This window comes from Pleurodeles waltl, chromosome 3_1 (assembly GCF_031143425.1).
Source record: "Pleurodeles waltl isolate 20211129_DDA chromosome 3_1, aPleWal1.hap1.20221129, whole genome shotgun sequence".
Classification (NCBI taxonomy): domain Eukaryota; kingdom Metazoa; phylum Chordata; class Amphibia; order Caudata; family Salamandridae; genus Pleurodeles; species Pleurodeles waltl.
In genome coordinates, this window is record NC_090440.1 from 730,756,278 (window position 1) to 730,769,906 (window position 13,629).

Sequence of the window (13,629 nt, forward strand, 5' to 3'; positions counted from 1 at the left end):
TTTACGGAATTCTCTGCAATGAAGAACTACACACAACAAGAAAAGAATCCTTCTAGGAATGTTTCATTACCATCCTAGAATAGTCATAAAAGCCATTGCCTGATACAGCCTACCATGTGTAACCTGGGAACATCTGTGAATTCCAGAAATTTCTAAATGTTCACTTGCAGGTAGTTGCATATTTTAGAAGTAGATTTACTGCTTCCTTTGTGAATTTACATGGCATGTAGAAAACATTTGAAACATAAAAGAGGGCATATAATAAATAACAATATTTTAGGTAGATTAGTATACAAAATGATAACAAAAGACCATAAATAGTTATCTTGTCTGGCAAAAGTGGGCATGTTGTTTATTGAGATCTACTTTCTGACACAGACACTGTAAATAGTAGACCCAGGAAAAAGCCAAATGAATCGAAGTTGATGCTCGTAGAGTCTTCCCACTAGAAGCAAATGGTGATACCCAGGATGGTGATGATGATGGAGTTGGCACACTCACCGAAGGTTGCTATATCTGGATTCCCATGGCAGAAAGACAATGAGAATAATAGATTTTAGGGCAAAGACAGCAAAATTTGATCCAATAAGATACAAATACAAGCACTGGCAATATGAAATTAGACCCAGATTTACAAAGACTTTGTGTCAGGTTTGCATTACCTTTTTAACATGCAAAGAGTTGTGTTCTTATTTACAATCCAATTCAAATTGCAATTTGCATTGGATTGTAACCAAAAGTAACGCAAAGCTGTGCAATGTGCTGCCTTGAATTACTTTACATTAAGGTGGCGTTCCATGGGTGGTGCATCGGTATTCCCATGAAACCACCCACTGATTTTGACTCCAATCCTTATCTACAAGGAATTGTAGATAGGGATTTGCTTCAAAATCACGTGCCTCGTTGAGGCAGGCATAATGAGGGGAAATGATTTAATTCTCCTCGTTTTTCTTTCTTTGCTTGTGTACTACTCTTTAGAGCACACATACAAAGAGGGAAATATGCCTTAAAGCATATTTTACTCACAGGAAGGACCCCCTTCCTGTACAAAAATTATTCTTACCACAGTGCAGATGATGCACTATGATGCAAGGGTGTCTGTGTTGGTGCCAATGGAGGGTGAGAGCACAACAGTACCCATTGTAGTATATATGGCTCCGCTCATGCAACGCAGCACAATAACATTAGATGATGCACTGAGTTGTGTGATTTCTTAGTAAATATGGACCTTGTTGTATTAGTGGCAGGGCAATGTAACTCGAACATGATCTGTTGCACCACTAAAGGACAGAGTTGATAAAGCAATAGGGACATTAACCATCTGCTTATAATCACAACTTTCACATTTTGTAACACATCACAACCCTGTGATCCAAGCCGGGAACTTGATTACTACTTTTGTAGTATGGGGGGGGGGGTGGTGAAAAGAATTTGAGCAGAGTGCCCAGATTTTCACAACATATTAGGAATCAGACGGAGACATCGATGTTCAAACAAACAGCCTTCATCGGTCGGGAAGGAAATCTACTTCAAAAGATATAAATTACAATAACAACTGCTAAAAACAATTATTACGTTTTTTCTTTTTTTGTCTATCATTAATAACAAGTATTTTGGGGGGTATTTATTTTAGAGTGCCAACCTAGCTGCATGGGGCGCTCAATCTATCATTTTCAGAAACAAGACTCACCATGACATATATAAAGTTCTTTTCCAAAGGATATGAATTTTTGACATCAAAATGATTGATTTGAAATCCATCAGCTGCTGCCTGACCAAACTACGCATCACCGCAACAACACAATAACTTATGCAAATAGCTTTTACTGTTGAAAGCGCAAAGGCTCGTTTCCGTCCATGAGGTGTCAGACACCAGTAGTGAACTTACCGCCAGTTTCCACAGCAGGGAACGTCTGAATGCCATCACACAGGGCCTCAACGTGAGCTCCGAACCTGCTCAGATCTTCGATTGGTGTTTGCCAGGCAGAGTACTTCAGAGTCACAGGAACAGGCTGAATGAAAGCAGGAGTAAAGTAGGGTATATGTTACTTGTTAAATGTATTCCTTTTCCCTGCTCGTAGGAATTCAGAACATGGCATGGTATTTTGACATGCACAAAAGGAGAGCAATTGCATAGGACTGGCACACGTGGCAGGGCTTTTTTTGTGATAACGTGCATGTTACATACAAACCAGCCCATGTTGTATGATAATCATGACTGCAATATTTGTTTAGAGTGTACATGTGAAAGGCTTAGGGCCTAGAGAACCAGAGTGTGCGAGAAAACTATATTATCTTATAAACGGACTGACATTAGAAACGCTAACGAAAGTAACAGAAATGCAGCAAAGAGGAAATATTTCGCATGATGTTTACAAATCTACATGTAGTGAGCAAGATTAGAAGACCGACCAGCCCAGAACAGAGCTAATATGGAAGGACGCATGTTTTGATTTGGGGTATGCAACATTTGCATAATTTGTTTTTGCCTAATTAAGTGACATTTGATCAGAATTGGTCAAAATTGCTTGTAATGACGCAAAATGAAAATCCATCGTTTTATTCTATACTTTAGCAAGAACTACTTTTTTGAGTCAATATTTGGTGCAATAACCATTTAAAAACAACTGCCTCTTTCTTGTGTTTTGTTTTTCCTGTACGTTCGCTGTAAATTTCTACCAGGAATGGTGCATTTGTGGTATAAAATTTGACAGCGAGTGATGTTTAGCTGTACAATGTGGCTTAATAGAACCATTTGAGAATTTCACGTAACAAGCATTATGTGAAATTCCCATAATCATGCAAATTGTGTTGGAATAATTTGAATTTCACATAGGACCTGCTTTGATACAATTCCTTGCTTTTGGTATATGTCTCTAAGACTGGCTACTTGGGAAGAATCAGGAGAGCTGATATCCAACTGTAAGCCTAAAGGCCTCTTAGAGGTATGCAGGGATAAATCATGGCTTGGCATAAAATAGTGAGGGGAGGTACTCATTATTCAGCCAGTACTATAATTAGGAGGCTAATAATATAGATATAAAATGTAGGTAGAGGTTAGAGTAATTATTAAAGATAGTTGAGATATGCGATGTAAAACAAGTTGGGGTTTTCCAATATTCATCTTGTTTTATATTAGGGCTACTGAAATAACAATACTAGTTTCTATCATTCTGATACACAAAGTAAAGTTTGTGTGCTGATTACACATAATAAATAACTAATCTTTCTAAACACCAGTTTCTTTGTGTGCTTACTGGTTTCAGGGATCAGAGTGTGGTTCCGTGTAACTACAAATAACCCCTGTCGATAACAGTAGCTCTGCAGCATTGCCTGACTCATAACACTCTAGAGGAGCCTAACTTTGTATAGACAAGAATGAGAGACACCTGCCTAATTTCCTCTTCTCCTAAGAGGAAACATTAACCAAACACTCCTTGGGGCTAAGAAAATCTTTCTGCATGTACTACAGGCATCAGAAAGGGGAGTGTCAGTGGGAATTGACAGAATATCTGGATCTCATACAAACTGTCAATACTTAGAGTTCTGGTTTAAACAATGCACCATGTTGCTAGCTAATTTATCCGCTGTCATTCTGCAGTTGTGACTGAAATAAGTAGAAAATAATCTTTAGTTGATATATGTAATGTGATAATACAATCTCCAGTTTTTGCTTGTATACCTTTCTTTATCTTGAAATATGGTCCTTCTTTTAACCACAGCATGCCCCACAGCTTGACCACTTGCGCAAATCTAATAATACCATTAGTCTTCCATTTTGTGTTCTTTATGGTCTTTCTCCTAGTGCTGTACATTGTCTGCTTCTCATTTGCCACTCTAGCAACATTCTTTAATCTCAAACGGATTTCCCTATGGAATTTCAGTACTATGTCAGATATCTGGTTTGATTAAAGTGCAAGCACTCATCGTTTTTGTACCAGCTCTTCTATAATGTAATGTACGGTTACATTAAACAGCTCTGTGCGGAAAAAACAGATGTTTCAGATCCATATTTGACATCTCTTGTTTTGAAGATAGCCCAATTTTCCCGTTCCATAATTTTTGTTGTCTTTAATTTATTCAGTTCCCAGCCCAGTTTACTTGCCTCCTTGTACAAGACGTCGTCTGACACGAACGGAGGCATCGGAAGACTACAACCACCTCTTTTCTTAATCCCTTTCTGTAGTCACTGAGCGACACACCCACACAAGAGATTTCTTGCACTGATGCACATGGTTAATAGTATGGTCCTTGCTTGATATACTGAACCGAAGGATGGCGCAGGGTTTTGCTCCTCCGCGAGTTTCAATTTTCGGCCAATTTTCAACCCAGTGCACATTCCTCTACCAAATAACCGACACATCTCTCAATTGGTAACTTTGTCAGTGCTGCTATCTGCTATCTCTCCTCACCCTATTGTAAGTGACTGCATTCAAATAAATAATAAGTACACAGGGAAGCTAATCACAATATTTGGTTGCAAATGCAATGTCCTTATATTGAAACAGTGAAGTAACTGAAAAGATAAATTATTCCATAGGTCGAGATGTTAATTTGTATATGATATATTTATTAAATCATGTCATTGACATGTTGAAACAGACAATCAGAAAGTACAAAATTAAGATTCAGAAAGGAAATTGAGAGTGATTTAGAATAGTTCAGTAAAAAAAAAATCCTATCCATGCCTTAGTCAAGTGCCTTACTGAGTGTCAGCTGCAAATTTGCTATACTACTAGAGGATAAGTGTATCTGTGAAGGGAGCTGTGTTCGTATCACTCATTGGTTTTTGAAAAGTAGGTGTTCTTAGCAGGCCCTACTTTAATATGCTGAAAGGCAAGTGTTTGTAGTGTAATTTATCAAACGCTGAAAATCAAAATCCTGGCCCATATTCTACAATGTATTGGCCATCTAGTATTTGCGTTAATATAGTGATGGTTCCTCATTTGGGGGATTGAGCAACGGACAGCAGCAACTCTCCTGTCACTGTAGATGGCCTGAGACCAGCAGCCAGTTCACATAAACAAAACTATATATAAAACCAATGTGAAAAAAAGGAAGAGGTCCCCATGAAGTCTGCACATTTGAAATGCCCCTGTTCATTGCATCCAGGGGTCCCTAGAAGAAATATGAGATCAGCTGGAGTTTCTCTGTCCTGTATCCCCACCTTTAAAAAGGTGCACACTGTAGGGGGGTCCTACAGTGTCTTGGTCGCTAAAATGTGGAACTCTCTTCCCTTATCACTTAGGCAGGAAACCTCTGAGATAGTTTTCCGGAAGAATCTGAAAACCTGGTTCGTCAGACACATCTAACATAGCTCCTGTGTGGCCATTCTGTTCTGAACTCTTAGGAGCAAATCCTTAGCCCTAGGACACCTCTTGCGAGGTAACCATGGTCCCTATAAGTCACTTTACTATTATTATTGTTAGAAATTGGGTCTTTGGTTGGCAGTCAGGTTACCCCCTGTCCAAGCAAGGACCCTCACTCTAATCAGGGTAAAGGAGAATCACCCTCAGCTAACCCCTGCTCACCTCCTTTGTAGCTTGGCAAGAGCGGGCAGGCTTAACTTCAGAGTGCTAGGTGTAAAGTATTTGTACCAACACACACAGTAACTTAATGAAAACACTACAAAATCACACAACACGGCTTTAGAAAAATAGAAAATATTTATCTAAACAAAACAAGACCAAAATGACAAAAATCCAGCATACACAAGTCAAGTTATTGATTAAAATGCAAAAAGAGTCTTAAATCTTTGAGGAAACAGGTAGAACACTGTTAGCGTTGAAAAGTACCTGGATCAAGTCAAAATAACACGTACAGATGAGGGTGCGTAAAAAAAGGTAAGCGTGCGTCGATTTCTCACCCGCAAGCGAGCTCGTGCGTCATTTCTCCTTCTCCGGTCGGACCGGTGTGCGTCGTTTTTCCTCCCTGCAGGAGAGCGATGCAGCGATTCGGGCAGCACTCGGGTCTGGGCAGGCGTTGCATCATTTTTCTGCACCCAGCAAGGTTTGAATCTAAAATCCTGCCGCACGGTCTCAGCGAAACCGCGCAATGTGGGTTGCCACGTTAACAGCCTCTGTCAGTGGGTGTGAGCGTTGTTCTTCCAGCTCTGTGCGTCGATTTTCCAGTTGCGATGCCGGTAGAACCCCAGGAACTGGATAGGGCACCACGTGGCAGGAGCCTCAGCAGAGAGTCCAGGTGCTGACAGGAGAACTCTTTGATGGCCCTGAGACTTCAACAATAGGAGGCAAGTCCAGGACAAGCCCTTGGAGATTTCTTCACAAGCAGGAAGGCACACAAAGTCCAGTCTTTGTCCTCTTTCACAGGCAGAAGCAGCAACTGCAGGATATCTCCACAAAGCACAGTTTCAGGCAGGGCAGCACTTCTTCTCAGCTCTTCAGCTCTTCTCCAGGCAGAGGTTCCTCTTGATGTCCAGAAGTGATCTAAAGTCCGTGATTTTGGGTGCCCTTCCTATAGCCATTTTGCGCTTTGAAGTAGGCTTACTTCAACGAAAAGTCTCTCTTGTTGTGAAATCCTGCCTTGCCCAGGCCAGGCCACAGACACACACCAGGGGGTTGGTGACTGTATTGTGTGAGGGCAGGCGCAGCCCTTTCAGGTGTAAGTGACCACTCCTCCTCTCCCTCCTAGCACAGATGGGCCATCAGGAAATGCAGACTACACCCCAGCTCCCTTTGTGTCACTGTCTAGAGAGAGGTGCAAACAGCCCAACTGTCAAACTGACCCAGACAGGGAATCCACAAACAGGCAGAGTCACAGAAATGGTTTAAGCAAGAAAACGCCCACTTTCTAAAAGTGGCATTTTCAAACACACAATCTTAAAACCAATTTTACTAAAAGATGTATTTCAAAATTGTGAACTCAGGGACCCCAAACTCCACATGTCTATCTGCCTCCAAAGGGAATCTACTCTTTAATGATTTTTAAGAGTAGCCCCCATGTTAACCTATGAGAGAGATAGGCCTTGCAACATTGAAAAACGAACTTGGCAGTATTTCACTGTCAGGACATATAAAACACATTAGTATATGTCCTACCGTAATCATACACTGCACCCTGCCCATGGGGCTACCTAGGGCCTACCTTAGGGGTGTCTTATATGTAAGAAGAGAGAAGGTTTAGGCCTGGCAAGTGGGTACATTTGCCAAGTCGAAGGCAGTTTAAAACTGTACACACAGACACTGCAGTGGCATGTCTGAGCCATGTTTACAGAGCTAGTAATGTGGGTGGCACAGCCAGTGCTGCAGGCCCACTAGTAGCATTTGATTTACAGGCCCTGGGCACCTCTAGTGCACTGTACTAGGGACTTACCAGTAAATCAAACATGGCAATCATGGAAATCCAATTACATACACATTTTGTACAGGAGCACTTGCACTTTAGCACTGGATAGCAGTGGCAAAGTGCCCAGGGTAACAAAAACAGCAAAAATAGAGTCCAGCACACATCAACAAACTTGGAAACAGAGGCAAAAAGTTAGGGGAAACCACGCCAAGGATGAAAAGTCTAACAATGATTTATTAGCAGGTACGGAACTTGGGCCTGATTTACACTTTGGCAGACAGACTATGTACCATCGCCATTGCAGAGTTCTTTACTCTCACTGACAAATTTAGCGATGCCTGCCAGCCCAGCTGATATCTCTTGCATTTCCAGGAACTGCTGTCACAGAAGTTCCTGTAAATGCACTGAAGGTTTGGCCAACAGCTCCTTCCATAGGATTGAAGCCTATGGCAAATTTACAACATTTTGTATATTTAAAAAAACTAAATACCAATGCTGGTTTATGTTTTTGAAAATAAAAATAAAAAACAATGACCCCCCTGGCCATGGGAGGTTTGTCCCATGGCGTGGAGCTCGATTAAAGTAGTTTGCGTTCACATACTATCACAATTTGTATGGTGGTATGTGAAAGCAAAAAATGGCCTTTTTTTTTTCACCCACTCTAATACGGCTGGCAGACACCTCTAATGCCCCTTACTCGTGGGACATTTCTGGTGTGAATTTTTAGCCGAGATGGAATAACCTCCACCCTCCTCATAATAAAATTCTGCCCAACTAAAAAATAGATGAGCAAAACGTTCCTTTGTGCTCACACGCAGTGATTTACTATTTGTACAAGGGTTCTATGGGGATGGCCATTCTCTGTTCAGTCAACATTGCTGCGAAACTCTGAATACATTCAGCACATGCAACATTCCTTAAATGTAGGAACACACGTGTCTCTTCAGCCAGTAGATGGTGAACAGTGTAAAGGACAAAAAATGGATGTGCAATATTTATAACAATGCAAACACTGGATACATTTCAGCTGTGGAAATTTTGGCTGCAAACAATTCATGCCAAGAATATGACTTTATATTGCCCAGCTTTACATTCACCTGCTTGTCGAATTGCTCAGCACTGGGGAACACTGAGCTCTTCAGTGGGATCACAACACAAGCTCTCCTGGAAAATAGTCTTGTGGCAATGAATCCCTGAAATTAGAAAAACAACCGACTTCAGGCTAATCAGAACAAGATCATTCTTCATCCTAAGAAATGCTTCGCAAATCACGCAATTAGAAGATTATTGGTTTTCACAGAAATGCCATACACAATAAAAAGAGTGTTAGAATTTATTTTTAAATGTGAAAATAAGATTTCTAATCTGGTTTCTTGAAAAGTTAGAAATCATGTTTATCTTGGGTGCAATGGTCTAGTCATGGTAGAGAGGCATTACAAAGAAGGTAGTTAGAAAAGACACACATTGAAGTTTGTTTTGTTTCGTGTACTTGCAGTATACCCTGTGATTTTGATTTCTTCCTCACTAATAACCTACTCTCTAACAAGTCCCTCATTCAGACATTGGTCTGCTCATATTGCAAGCTACTAGAAGGAATAGAATAGCGATGCTTAACCTGTTGACTGGGGACGCCGGAAGGTCCGCACCACCTACAGAGAAGGTGCTCTACTACTTAGAAAATGATAACACATTAACAGATGAATAAAGTACATATACATAAAGAAGCAAATGTAAAACTGACATTTTTTAAATGTTCCTTAAAAGCGAAGACATTTGAAATTGGAGGCTAAAAAAGAAGTTGGTGTGCTCAGAATGATTCGTTGGAGCAGTGCACATGCATGAAACTGAATATATGATGGACAACTGGAGGTCTCAGTTGAATTTAGAAAATCCCTAACTTTCCCCTAGAAATGAAAGTTTTTTTTTTATATATATGAATTAAATAAAACTTTTCAGCATTTGAGTATTTGTGTATGTGCTTGATGAATGCCTGTTTCTACATTGTTGTATAATGTCTTGAGGTTCAATTAATTGAAATTCCTCAAGCCAGGGCCCTGACTTCCAGTGAAGACTCAGTATGGGTCCCCACATTCCAGTAATGACTTAGTGGGGGACCCCGGATTCTCATAATGATAAATTAGGGGTCCCCAGATTACAGTAATGATTAGGTGGAGGTCAATGGAAGTCAAAAGGTGAAGAAACACTAACAGAGATGGTCATATAGGCAATTGGAGTGGCCAGAGCTTCACTAGTAGAGGTCTACTTGCCACAGTTAGAGATCCTCGTCTGCCCAGATGGGGAACTCTGAAGCCCGTGCAGCTGCTGGTGCTGTGATTGCAGTGACAGATGTGAACTTTGCAAATCGAAGTGCCATATTTGTTGCACTCACTTGGCAAAGTACTTTCTTCCAGAAACAAACTTCTGAAGCAAGTGTTTGCTTTTGGGAAAACACTAAAGACACTGATAAACAGGGATTTTTATTCCTGTGCATCAGGTACATTAATTGATTACCTGCCCGGGACCATGATGCTTTGCCATGGAGGTCTTGCCATTCCTGAGGTCATCATGCAAACTTGGCAGTGCAGGGTAAGGAAATTTAGTAAATAAGCTGCTCTTCTTAAATAAGATAGGAGGTAACCATCACTATGAAATGGTGGCCCTGTTATGAACTCTCTGCCACGTCAATGTTTTGTGCAAGCGAGTCAATAGACACTCTGGTGGTAACCCTGATGTTTCCTTCTCTTGTAAAAAGTGTGAGATGAACCACAAGCAGGAAAAGCGCCAATTTCTGGTGGGTCTCCCACTCCAGTAAACCCAAAGTGACTCCCAGAGTACGCTTTTGATTTCCCTCAGCCTCTACATCCCTTCCCTGCACACAATTCTAAAAAACATACATATATAGTATTTTATGAATTCTCCCCATGCATACCCTGTATGCCTAGTGTTCTGAAGTAAGCAGATGAGACGTAAATAAATAAATAAATATATTAAGCCCCTCAGATTTTGACACAAATATAACATTGTGCTTTCATATCTGAGAAGAAACCTACATAACTAGCATATTTCTAACCTGCAATGATCTCAGAATGTTCAGTAGTGTGGCTGCATACTAGCAAAAAAATTGCCTTGAGATCTCAACAGGTATTGGTATTCAAACTTTACTTTTAGCACAAGAACATTTTTCATTTTCTGAATCTGCACTATTGTCGGTAATGGGACTCCTCCATATTGATGATCACAGCAAGGCAATAGAAGTATCAAGAGTCATGCCATTCTCATGTTTCTTCCATCAGTAGTTTTCTGTCCATCCTGTGGTCGATAAGGACAACTAGGTCCAGGAAATCCTTCTCTACCTCTAGTATTTGTTCATTAGCATAAACAATAAATGTATTTACTCTCATGCTCCAAGACACGATCTTTGACTTAGAAATAATTGTTTACTTTCAATCAACCAAACTATGCACAAAGGACATTAAATAATCCCAAAATATTTGTCAAAGTGATACATAAAAACAGTGATGTTGATTAAGGCTTGGCAAATTTTTTATTACAGCTTAGATGGGTGAATTCAAGGAGGTTTGCAGTTTGTATAGAAATGTGAAGTTCTCTAAGTTTGCCCAACGTGGCGTGGTTAAACTACACAAAGTCCCCACAGTTGAATGTCCTTTCCAACAGTTTTAGTCATCAGATCATAGCTATTTGCTGACTGTGCGGAACTTTTTCTCTGCTTCCCTATCCAATAGACTTCCTAGATCCCCACGTGCACTTCCAGGATCCTGGAAGTCCCCAGTGAAGACGTCATAAGACAATTGGGGGATCTTCTAGAATGGGGAACTGACCCAATGCAGCAGAGAGAAATTTATTGCTGTAGGTCAAGGTTGTTTTAAAAAACAAAACCTTTACCAAATTTGCCTTTAGTAATCTTGAAAGGCATTTTAAAAAACGATGTCAGTTTGTTTACACAGCGTTAATTTCTGTTTAACTGATAATGGGTTATTGTTGGACCCTTACTCCTACGGAGACTTTTTTCACATTTGTTACAAGATAGCGAAGGTCATTTATGTTGCGTTATAAAATTTACCTCTTGTTAAGTCCAAAGGCCCGAGAGATGCGCTTAGCGAGATGCCCAGTGTTACAATGAGCAACGGCTAGGTGTTCACAATTTACCTAGCTGTCATGCATTTCCTGTAACATAAGAAAGATCCCTCGCAAGTAATATGTACTAGTTAAGAGTCATTGTCGATCTGAAGTAGGCAGGTATTAGGGTATACTATAACATAATATATTTAGCTAAAGCAAACTATTTTAAATGATTCTCCAGAAGTGTCAGACTAAATGTGCCAGAGCAGTTACTTATAATAAAAAATACTTCCTCTCATGCTCCTTACAATTTACCAGCAACTCACGAATGTGTATTCACACGATGTACAAGGTGCTGCTGCATGTCACCAATAATGTATTTGAAATATATTGGCATCCATTTGTAGGGTTTGCGTTTAGCCAAATCACAAAGACTGATGCTTGACAGTGGCAGAATTTTTGTTTTTAAGATGCTATTTACTACTTCCACATCCTAGGCTCCCTTACTGCATTGTTTTGTGATTGTGTCTTTATGAAATTTAATCGGTGAAGCTCAAATTAATGTTTTCACTGATATACATATATGCTAGACCTGTCAGCTCTTGGTGTAGTTTCTCTGTCTTTTTGCTTCTGACCTCCTGTTTTTTAAAACCTGTACTGAATTTTGTATTTGCTGGCTTTAGGACACTGGGCACTTTTTCACTGATGACCAGTGCTAAAGTGCATGTGCTCTCTATCTAAATGGTATTGGTGATTGGCTTATCCATGATTGGCATATTTGATTTACTAGTAAGTACCTAGTATAGTGCACCAGGTGTGCCCAGGGCCTGTTAATAAAATGCTACTAGTGGGCCTGCAGCACTGATTGTGCACCCACACGAGTAGCCCTGCAAACATGTCTCAGGCCTGCCATTGCAGTGCCTGTGTGTGCAGTTGTCAACTGCTATTTCGTCCTGGCAAGAGCACCCACTTCCCAAGCCCAAACCTTCCCTTTTACTTCATGTAAGTAACCCATAAGGTAGGCCTAAGGGAGCCCAGTGGGCAAGGTGCGGTGTATTTAAAAGGTAGAACATGTACTGGTGTGTTTTACATGTCCTGATAGTGAAATACTGGTAAATTGTTTTTCACTATTGCAAGGCCTTTCTCTCCCATAAGGTAACATGGGAATTGCCTTGAAACATCTTTTAAGTGTAATGTCCCATTGGGAGCAGATAGTGATTACGAGTTTGGGGTCTCTGAACTCACAATTTAAAAATACATCTTTTGGTGAAGTTGGTTTTTAAATTGTAAGCTTGAAAATGCCACTTTTAAAAAGTGGGAATTTTCTTGTCTAACCTTTTTGTGCCTCTGCCTGTCTGTGGAATTCATGTGTGGGTCAAGATGACAGTTGGGCTGTTTGTGAATTAACTCTACATAGTCACACAAAGGGAGCTGTGGTGTGCCTTTCATATCCTGATGGGTCTTCCTGAGCTAGAGAGGTGGAAGGAGCTGACACTTGCACCCAAATAAGGCTGTGCCTGTCCTTACACAAAGCACTCTCCAACCCCATGCAGTATGTCTGGGGTCAGGGCAGGAAAGGCAGGGTCTTGCGCACTACAAAGACTTTTCTTTGAAGTTTGCCTTCTTCAAAGGCAGAAATGGGTATAAGTACTGCACCTCTGACCCCACAAAGGTAGAACACTTCTGGACTGAGGACATTCTGTCAGAAAGAAGAGCTGGATGCTGTTGGAGGGATTGCCACACTGCCTGCTGCTTTGCTTTGCTGACCTGCTGCTTGCTGCTTCTATCCTGGAAGAGAAAGGACTGGACTTTGCTTTCGCCATCCTGCTTCCAAAGGTTCTCCAAAGGCTTGGATTGAGCTTGCACCCTATTAAGAAGTCTCAGGGATATCACAGGCTTCATCTGCCTGGACCTGGGCTCTCTTGCTGAGAGTCCTGATTTGTCAAGTGGTGCCAAATCCAGTCCCTGGTCCCTTGGGAGTGAGTTCAGGTGTAACCAAGAAGAAACAAGCCCATTGACTCTAGAGCAACTCTGAAAGCAGCGCCACTGTCTGACTCCACAACGCAGCCTGCACTGGAGCCATGGTCCCTGCTGAGTGCAACAACCATGACCAATGCCGCAGGCCGATGTAGCTGCAGCATCTCTGATGTCCTGCCTCAGCATGAGTCCTGAGTGCCATGTCACCAGCATCTGTGATACCTGACTCTGATTCCGGCGCAGCACCTGTGACCCCGTGGTGTGATT

The 13,629-nt window shown here is 41.1% G+C and overlaps 1 protein-coding gene across 1 annotated transcript in view; it reads right to left on the reverse strand.

Annotated features, from left to right (window-relative positions):
• Positions 1-311: 311 nt before the first annotated feature.
• Positions 312-13,629, reverse strand: part of LOC138283258 (gastrokine-1-like) — a 29,890-nt gene continuing 16,572 nt past the window's right edge. The window contains exons 4-6 of the mRNA XM_069221284.1: positions 8,403-8,498; positions 1,889-2,012; positions 312-516 (exon numbers count right to left, since the gene is read on the reverse strand). Of these exons, the coding sequence (XP_069077385.1) occupies positions 446-516; positions 1,889-2,012; positions 8,403-8,498 (291 nt within the window). The 3' untranslated portion in view covers positions 312-445. The remainder of the gene's footprint in view (positions 517-1,888; positions 2,013-8,402; positions 8,499-13,629) is intronic.